Source organism: Camellia sinensis, chromosome 13 (genome assembly GCF_055761805.1).
Source record: "Camellia sinensis isolate YWXY chromosome 13, ASM5576180v1, whole genome shotgun sequence".
Classification (NCBI taxonomy): Eukaryota; Viridiplantae; Streptophyta; class Magnoliopsida; order Ericales; family Theaceae; genus Camellia; species Camellia sinensis.
Genome location: NC_138973.1, coordinates 21,580,856 through 21,590,318, shown reverse-complemented (window position 1 = coordinate 21,590,318; position 9,463 = coordinate 21,580,856). Strand labels below are relative to the sequence as shown.

General features: G+C 33.6%; 1 protein-coding gene across 1 annotated transcript; it reads left to right on the top strand.

The window, feature by feature from the left end:
• The first annotated feature begins 337 nt into the window (after positions 1–337).
• On the top strand, positions 338–5,088 carry LOC114274024 (uncharacterized). Its single transcript, XM_028215883.2, has 3 exons — positions 338–534; positions 1,007–3,584; positions 4,403–5,088. Exons 2-3 carry the CDS (start codon positions 1,010–1,012, stop codon positions 4,765–4,767), a joined length of 2,940 nt encoding a protein of 979 aa, XP_028071684.2. The 5' UTR covers positions 338–534; positions 1,007–1,009; the 3' UTR covers positions 4,768–5,088.
• Positions 5,089–9,463: the final 4,375 nt, after the last annotated feature.

Here is a 9,463-nt window from a genome sequence, read left to right as displayed (position 1 = left end):
AATGAACCTTGTATTGCATATTACTTTTATTTTTCATTTTGTACTTTGAGACTTATGCCCAATACCTCTGCTATATTAATATTATCGGCTATATTAATATTATCAATCCCTCAAAAATCTAATAAACTTTTTTTTTTCCTAATTTTTCAACGGTTACAGAAAATCCAGGACATTATAACTAAAGTCAGTCAAAGAGCATTTTAGTAAATATCCGACAAAATCAGAGTCTTTTCCCCAACATTCTGTCCCTGCCTTCTCTCTTTTCCAACCGTTGGTGTTCAAACATGAGTCAAGTTGCACTTTCGTAATTACCTCCCAAATCCCTGTCCACTTCCTTGCCTTCAAACCCTCCCTCTCTATTTATACAATCAAAACTCCAACTTTCATAACCCTAACTTCCTCTCTCTCACACTTCACCACTTCACAACCTCCTCTCTTCTTTCTTCTTCTCTCTCAAATCCAAGTTTTTGTTCTCTTATGCAACAAATCATTCTATCACTCTTCCAATTTCAAAACCCTAATCATGATATTTAGGTACGTTACAAATGTTTGATATAGTCTTTTTAGTTCTTCTATATGTACAGAATTCAATTACAAAATAAAGAGTTGTATTGAATTCTGTTATTGAATTCCATTCATTCATAAATTTTTTTAGTTTTTTTTTTTTTTCTTTTTATTTCATGGGTATGTTGACAAACCCACACAAACGAATGTGAATATTTATGTGTATGTATATTTTTTTTATCTGAATTATGTTGTACTGACATAATTCTTAACGTTTAAGTTATTGCAGGATGTGAAATTCTTTTGGGTTAATCATTTTTTTGATGAAAAAGTTGCAAGTGCTTTAAACTCTTGATAAAATGAACCTTTTTCTTTTCTTTTCTTTTCTTTTCTTTTCTTTTCTTTTCGTGTTTAGTTGCATATTTGTTTTGTTTAATCATCATCTTTTCATTGCTTCCAATCCAAGGTGTGTGATAGTAAAAATCTGTTATGATTGTGACAGAAAATGATCGATCGTATTTTATCAGTGCTCTTTCTTCGTTTAAAGATGGCCAAAAATGGAGCTGAAACAGGCAGATTATCGCTCGTGTTCATGTTCTTGTTCTTTAGCTCATGCTCGTGCACCGACAATGAATTTGAGCTCTTATTATCCATCAAAAGTTCGATGAGCGATCCTTTACAGTCCCTCTCCAACTGGAACCTTTCTCTCCCTTTTTGCCAATGGAAAGGTATCGCCTGCGACAATTCATCTCATGTAGCCAAAATTGAGCTCTCTGGAAAGAACTTATCAGGGAAAATCCCGGAATCAATTTTCCATCTCCCATATATTGAAACCATCGATCTTTCAAGTAATCAGCTCTCTGGTGAAATTCAAATCAATTTTTCTTCTTGTTTGTCGCTGCGATATCTCAATCTTAGCAACAATAATTTCACCGGTCCACTGCCCAAAGGCTCAAATTCGCAGCTTCAAGTGTTGGATCTTTCAAACAACATGCTTTCGGGTAAAATTCCTGAGGAAATTGGATTGTTTTCGGGCCTTGAGTATCTTGATCTCGGTGGAAATGTTTTGATGGGAATAATTCCGAAGTCCTTATCAAATATTACAGGTTTGCAATTCTTGACTTTGGCTTCAAACCAATTAATCGGAGAAATTCCTCGTGAATTAGGCATGTCGAAGAGCTTGAAGTGGATTTATTTGGGATACAACAATCTCTCAGGTGGAATTCCAACTGACATTGGAGAATTGACTTCATTGAATCATCTTGATCTTGTGAATAACAATCTCACCGGTGAAATTCCATCGTCTCTTGGAAATCTCACCAATCTTCAGTACCTCTTCCTCTACCTAAACAAGCTCACCGGTCCCATTCCTCGCTCCATTTTTAGCCTAAAAAACTTAATCTCACTTGATCTAAGCGATAATTTTCTATCCGGTGAAATTCCTGAACTCTTAAATCAATTACAAAACTTGGAAATTCTTCACCTGTTTTCCAACAACTTCACTGGGAAAATTCCAAATGCTATAATCTCTTTGCCTCATCTCCAATTCCTTCAATTATGGTCCAACAAATTCTCCGGCGAAATACCCAAAGATCTTGGAAAGCAAAACAATCTCACTGTTTTAGACCTATCCACCAATAACCTCACCGGGAAAATCCCAGAAAGCGTTTGTGGATCCGGCCAGCTTTTTAAGCTCATACTCTTCTCCAATTCCATCGAAGGCCAAATTCCAAAGAGTTTGAGTCACTGCAAAAGCTTAAAGCGAGTACGGCTTCAAAACAATCAACTCTCTGGTGAATTATCTTCAGAATTCACCAAGCTACCGCTTGTTTACTTCCTTGATTTATCAAACAACAAGCTGTCAGGCACAATCAGTGGAAGGAAATGGGATATGCCGGAGCTTCAAATGTTGAATTTTGCAAGAAACAATTTTTTTGGGGACTTGCCAGAGTCTTTTGGAAGTGACAATCTTGAGAATTTGGACTTATCGGAGAATAGTTTATCAGGCAGAATTCCAGTCAGTTTTGGAAAATTATCAGAGCTAATGCAACTAAAGCTAAGCAAAAACAAGCTCTCTGGTGGCATCCCTGAAGAGTTATCTTTGTGCAAGAAGCTTGTGAGTCTAGACCTTAGTCACAACCAGCTCAGTGGCATAATTCCATCGAGTCTCTCCGAAATGCCAGTTCTCGGCCAGGTTGACTTGTCGGTGAACCAATTATCAGGCGAAATCCCAAAAAGCTTAGGGGAAGTGGAGTCACTTGTTCTAGTAAACATCTCTCACAATCACTTCCATGGGCATTTACCATCCACCGGAGCATTTCTAGCTATCAACACGAGCGCAATCGCAGGCAACAACCTCTGCGGTGGTGACACCACAGCCGGTTTGCCACCGTGCAAAGGCGTGAAGACACCGGTTTGGTGGTTCTTCGCGGCTTCTCTCTTGGTTGTTTTGGCAGCTCTTGCAGTTGTTGCATTTTTTATCGTTTTCACTCGACAACAGAGAAAAGATTTGGAGCTCAAGAGGGTGGAAAATGGAGATGGAGTTTGGGAAATGCAATTCTTCGATTCCAAGTTCTCAAAATCAATAAAAATGGATGATATTTTATCGTCCATGAGGGACGAAAATGTCATTTCAAGAGGAAGAAGAGGAGTTTCCTACAAAGGAAAGTCTAACACAACCAACATACAGTTTGTGATGAAGGAGATGAGTGAAATCAACTCGGTCCCAACTGGGTTTTGGACCGAGTTGGGTAAACTTCGCCATGAAAACATTGCTAGGGTTATCGCCATGATTAGGTCAAAAAGCGTTGGATTTGTGGTTTTCGAGTACATTGAAGGGAAGAGTTTGAATGAAGTTTTTCAGGGACTGAGTTGGGAACGTCGGCGAAAGATTGCGCTTGGAATTGCGAAAGCTCTCCGTTATCTACACTGTCACCGGTCACAAAGTGTCATAGTAAGTGAGCTTTCGCCAGAGAAGATTATCGTGGACGGAAAAGATGAGCCTCACTTGAGATTGAGGCTTCCCGGGAGGACATGTATGGATAGCAAGAGCTTCATCTCTTCGGCCTACGTTGCTCCAGGTTTTTTTTTTTTTTTTAAATAATTTAACTCTATACTACTATTGCATTTGATTTATTAAAAAATTATTTAGTACTCCTGCGATTATATGGCATAGGTTAAATATCCATGTTGTATCTTATTAGATTTGATGTTATTGGTTAATAAAAAAATATGAACAAAAATATAATATTACTATTTTGAAGGTAAAATATATAAATAGTCTTCACAGTATTTCTTATATCATTTTGGTTATCCATGTTTTAAATTTGTGAAATTAATTCCTAACTTATTAATTTTATTATTAAGGGCCCGTTTCAAAAGTGATTTTTTAGTATTTTCTTTTTAATTTTTGTAGTTAAAATATGAGGTAAAAAAATTAAGTAATATATTTAATAATAACTTTTAATTTTTTATAGAAATACATGCAAAAAATAGAGTGAAAGAAAAGGAATTTTTTATTTTTTTTTGTATGAGTTGAATTTTTTTATTTTTTTAGTCATTTTTTTTGGGTTAAAACAACCTTTACCCAAACAGACCCTAAATAGTCCCTATACCTCTCTTCGTCTTCAATTGATAATATGACAATTTCATTAGATCACCTATGATATTGAACAAGTTGGGAACAAATTAATACAATCGAAATATTAAGAACTAAAATAAAATAAATCACATACTTTGATTAAATCATAAATATTTAATCATGTCTCCAAATTTTCACATTTCAATATGTGCTACAATGTGACAATATGTGCTACATTTGACAATTCCACGTACGTATGTTCATTTCCATGCACGTGTTATTTACAGACTAAGGTGTATTTTCTACAATTGATTGCAGAAACTAGAGAAACCAAAGACATCACAGAGAAGAGTGATACCTATGGATTTGGCCTCATCTTGATCGAATTACTCACCGGAAAAGGTCCTTCTGACACTGAAATTGGCAGCACGCATGAGACCATCGTCGAATGGGCGCGTTACTGCTACTCCGATTGTCATCTTGACACGTGGGTTGATCCAACGATCAAGGAACACGGATCAAATAACCATAACGAGATCGTGGAGATCATGAATCTGGCTCTTCACTGCACCGCCAGCGATCCGATGGCTAGACCATGTGCAAGTGATGTTGTCAAAACCCTAGAGTCTGTTATCAGACCAAGTTCTTGTGTTCTAGGCCTCAAGTGTTCTTCTACCATCTAGTGTTTTTTTGTTTTTTTTTTTTTGGTTAACTCATATGATTTTTGTTCAGCTTTTTTATTATAAAGAAAATGCTATACATAAACAATTTTTTTACTTTATTTTCTTACCATTAGACACATACATTTATTATCTGTGTCTAATGATAAAAAAAAATTAGTAAAAAAATTGTTCATGTATAGCATTATCTGTTTTCTATTATAAGGTATTAATTGAGTGTTAATTATATGTTTTGTCTAAGGTTATGATGACATAATACTGAGTGTAAAAATGTAGATAGAATGAAATGCCATTATATATGAATTACAGCTTCTTGATCTAAAAGGTCTTCTGTTTTTTACTTTTACTATTTACATTTTGGTGATTTCGGTTTTATATGACCAGATTAGATTAACATTGCAAGCAAAGGATTAGAGCAAAGTAAAAGGTGAGAACCAGTGTCAAAGTAAATAATTTGCCTTATCAAAATGCTATCTCCGAAAGTTACTTTGAAAATTGTTCGGAATTTGAAATTTGCCATATAGATTGTTGTTGTAGGGTCACAATCAAAATGAATATTATTGTTAAATTATAAATTATAATTATTTTTTTTATAAATAAAATTCATCCAGTGACATATATATATATATATATATATTCAAGATAGACCAAAAATTTCAGTTTCAAATGGGTGCACTCCAAACTCACGCATGCCATGTATTTGAGTTCAAAGGTTATATATATATATATATATATATATATAAGCTCTCAAAGTGGAGAGTGAAAAGTGCCACACAAAAAGTGGCTCTGCTTTTGAGCAAGTGGCTGCCTGCCAAATCTCTTGGTGGACTGGTCATCCACTTAGAAAACTCCAACAATCTCAGTAAATTTATCAAGTTGATGAGTTCTCTGATCAAGATTTTCCTAGTTTTAGATCATATGCTGTATATATGCTCATATCATCACATGAAAACACTTGGTTTTGATCATTGGCTTTTACAAGATATAAGAAATGATCCAGATGCTCTTTCTATGATATTTGGCATATATATATGAATACTAAAAGGAAACATTCTCTTTTCCATATTCAAGTGAGTGGAGATCCCACTGTAAGAATTCATCCTCTCTCTCTCTCTCTCATGAAGTAAAAATGGTAAGTGGGTAAGTGGAAGTTGAAAAAAAACTAAAAGATATTCTTTCTTTTACCTGTAATCATACTGAGGAGAGCCAACACTTTCATGTGAAGAGAAAAAAGGAAAAAGAGTTGCAAAGAAAGAAGATATACCTTTTTGACACTCCATACCCCCATGGCATAGATTGTCAGTTGTTTCTATTCATATGTTGTTTTCCTTTTTGTTCTCCTTGTTTCAAAGTGGCATTTGTCATTGGATTTTTCATGGTGCTCTCTGCTTTGCTTCTTCTTACCCGTCTGTTTCTGCATTAGTTGTTTGATCTTCAGCACTTGTTCTGTCCTAAGAAGTACGGGCACTTTTAAAAATGTGACGTGTATCCATGTCGTATGTGTATCGGACACCGACACTTTTTGGACACTTTTAGGATACGTGTCTGACACTATTTAAAACGTGTTTTATTTTTTAAATTTTTTTAAAGACTCGGACACTCTTTGAACACTTAGAAGACACACGTGTCAATTGCTTAAACACACGCATCTATTGATTAGATATGTAAAACTAATTATAAGTTTGAACAAAACAATTTAAAATACAATAATAAAACAAAAACCATATAAATTTATAAAAATTAGCATCATATTCATTTTTTTTTAATCTTTGAATGATACATTCATATGTATAATATATAATAAATATATAAAATTATATATTTCATGCATATACTCCACGTGTCATGTCCTGTATTTTTTAAAAATTAATGTGTCGGCGTGTCCGTGTTCATACTTCTTAAGTTCTGTCGGTCAAAAAATGAAGATAAAGTGACAGATTCTCTCTCCATTTTCCAGATAATTCCATGGTGTGCAACAAAATTTTTGAGTCAAGACAAACTACCTACATTTTCTAAGTAAGCTCATAGATATCATGGTTTAAATATTAGCCGACACCTACATATTGGTCAATACTTATTGGGGTTTTGCCTTTCTTATACTGATACATCCTAATATAACAGTGGAAATGAAAATCAAATGTGTAACGATCGATTATCACACATATTGGTTTATAGCCGATTCACAACCAATACAAGTTTTGTTGCTATAAAGTTCTTTTTCGTGATTGATGATTTTTATAAAATAAAAAAAAAAATGTAACGAACACATCACCTAACTATCAATATCTATCACTCAATACTCCTGATACAATAATTTAAAACATTATCAAGATGCAATCCTCAAATCTAAAATGTTTGGTTCAAAAGGCCATCAATTTTGACAGTTTAGCTATACACGTTTGCATATTTTTGGGACCACTTGATCAAGCTGAACCTTAAATCTTGATCTCCCAAAGCACTCAACATTAAGGAACTTGTATCATTCCCCAACATGTTTTTATCATGAAAAGATCCACAAGGTAGTTGCCCACATACCATCAAATAATCAATTAAAATTTGAGAAAATTACAAATTAGTGCAGAAAATAATTGCAAAAAACATGGTGCAGATGAGTCTTTTGGGTACAAATAAAAACGCTGCCCTAAAACACAACTCTCAGTAGCACCGGACTTTTTTTTTTTTATTAGCAAAAGATAAATTTTATTGATGAAACAAAAGAGTATTACATCAATAAAGGAAACGATGAGTGCAAAGAGCATCAAAACGAAGCAAACCAACCCCAACTAGGTTGGCACCGATAAGTCCGCCTTATCATCTCAATATCACTCATCGCACTCACCGATAAGTCCGCAAACCAATCTCAGTAGCACCGGACTTGCACCTCCATAATTTTATAATTACTTACTCTAATTTGCAATTTCCCTTAAAATTTCACAATACAAGCTTTTCCACTGGTTCTTATACAAAGCACAAATCAAGGAAACTCAATGGTCCATGATCAACAGTGATGAGATGAGAGGTCAATAGCTAGGCACCAAAAAATTCTCATGTGGTAGGGGACCAATGTGTGGCCTGATGATAATCTTTGTCCCATTATTGTTGGATTGTTTTCACAGCGAAAGAAGGCAAAATATTACTCTATGAAACACAAAGCTGCATGTAATAAAAGCTTGGTTATACAGTGAAGAAGACACACCTTTATACTTCAACCTCACATTTTCAATGTCTCTACCTTTACATCATCACATACAATATAGTCAAAGGGTTTTGTGTATACAAGTACATAAACCTAAGAATTTAACAGCTTTCTCGTAACCCGAGCTATCGATCACTGAAAAGTTGACAAAAATAAAGATAAAGTTGTAGTAACTCATCACACATGGTCTTAAAAAAAAATCATCACTGATGGTTCAGAATATTTCACCACCTACTACTGTAACTCAAAGCTCTTCAAGTCAAAAATTTGAAAATAAATGGCGTAGTTTATTCAAATAAGTTAACATATACAAGTTTAATCATGGAAAAGCATTAAGAATGTATATATCAGCACAATGTGCCCAACTCTACTGAAAGTAATCTGAAACTTGTGGCAAACCTTATTTCACTGATATGTACATTCATAGTACTTTTTATGGTTAATTTGTGTATATAAACTTACTCAAACCAAATCTAAATTAAGAATATCCAGTATTTTGAGTCAAGTGAATGTTTAACTCAGCGGAATATAACAATTGTGCTTTCTTTTTGGCTTGTGTGATACATTAGTGTAACCTAATTAACTTTTCTCTTAAGCTATAAGCTCAATTTGGCTAATTTTTTTGTTTTATAAACAAATAATAATAATAATAATAATAATAATATTCTAAGTTTGTTAGCAAAAAATAAAATAAAAAAATAAAAACAGAACGTTTGGCACACTGCTGAACAAATTGAGTATAATTTATATTCTTTTAGGATAATCAATCAAGCTGCGACCTAATGATGCAATCACATTCTTGATCCAATAATTGTTCCAACGGTGCAATTTTAATAGTCTCTATTTAGGTTTCTAAGATTTGAATATGACCTTTTGTAGCTTCTGTGGTACTAATATATATAATTCAAAGATCACCAGCAATGATTAGGAGAGGAGTTGGAATTCTTTTCGACTCAATTGATTGACATGCTTTTCCATAATGAAGCAAGATTTAATTTGAACATATAACATCATATATAGTTGAGTTGATGATGACTATTTTATTGTCATGCTTTAATCCTGCCAATTTTTTTTAGAATTTTTGTTGAACCATGATTCAAAAATGGAATTACATGATTTCCGACAACCACAGTAAAATAATTTGTGACTTCCCTAACAAAGATTACTTCCCAAATTTTTGTTTGCATAATTGATTTATCACCCAGAAGCTCCATAAAAAATAAAAACATAAAATAAAATAAAAATACTCTAAATCTGCAGTAATAAACTCATACTTAAAATAAGCTAAAAAAACAAGGGAATACAACAAGCAAACAAGCTAGTCATATGCTTTTGTTTTGTTTTTTTCTGCTCTTTATGTAAGAGTTAAATATGTTGGGGTAGCGTGGATTGTAATATGTTCTCGACACTAACTACTTGACCCAAATTTAGAGTAAGGGTATTTTTTATATTTTCGCACTTATGAATAGTTACACTAATTCTATATATATATATATATATATG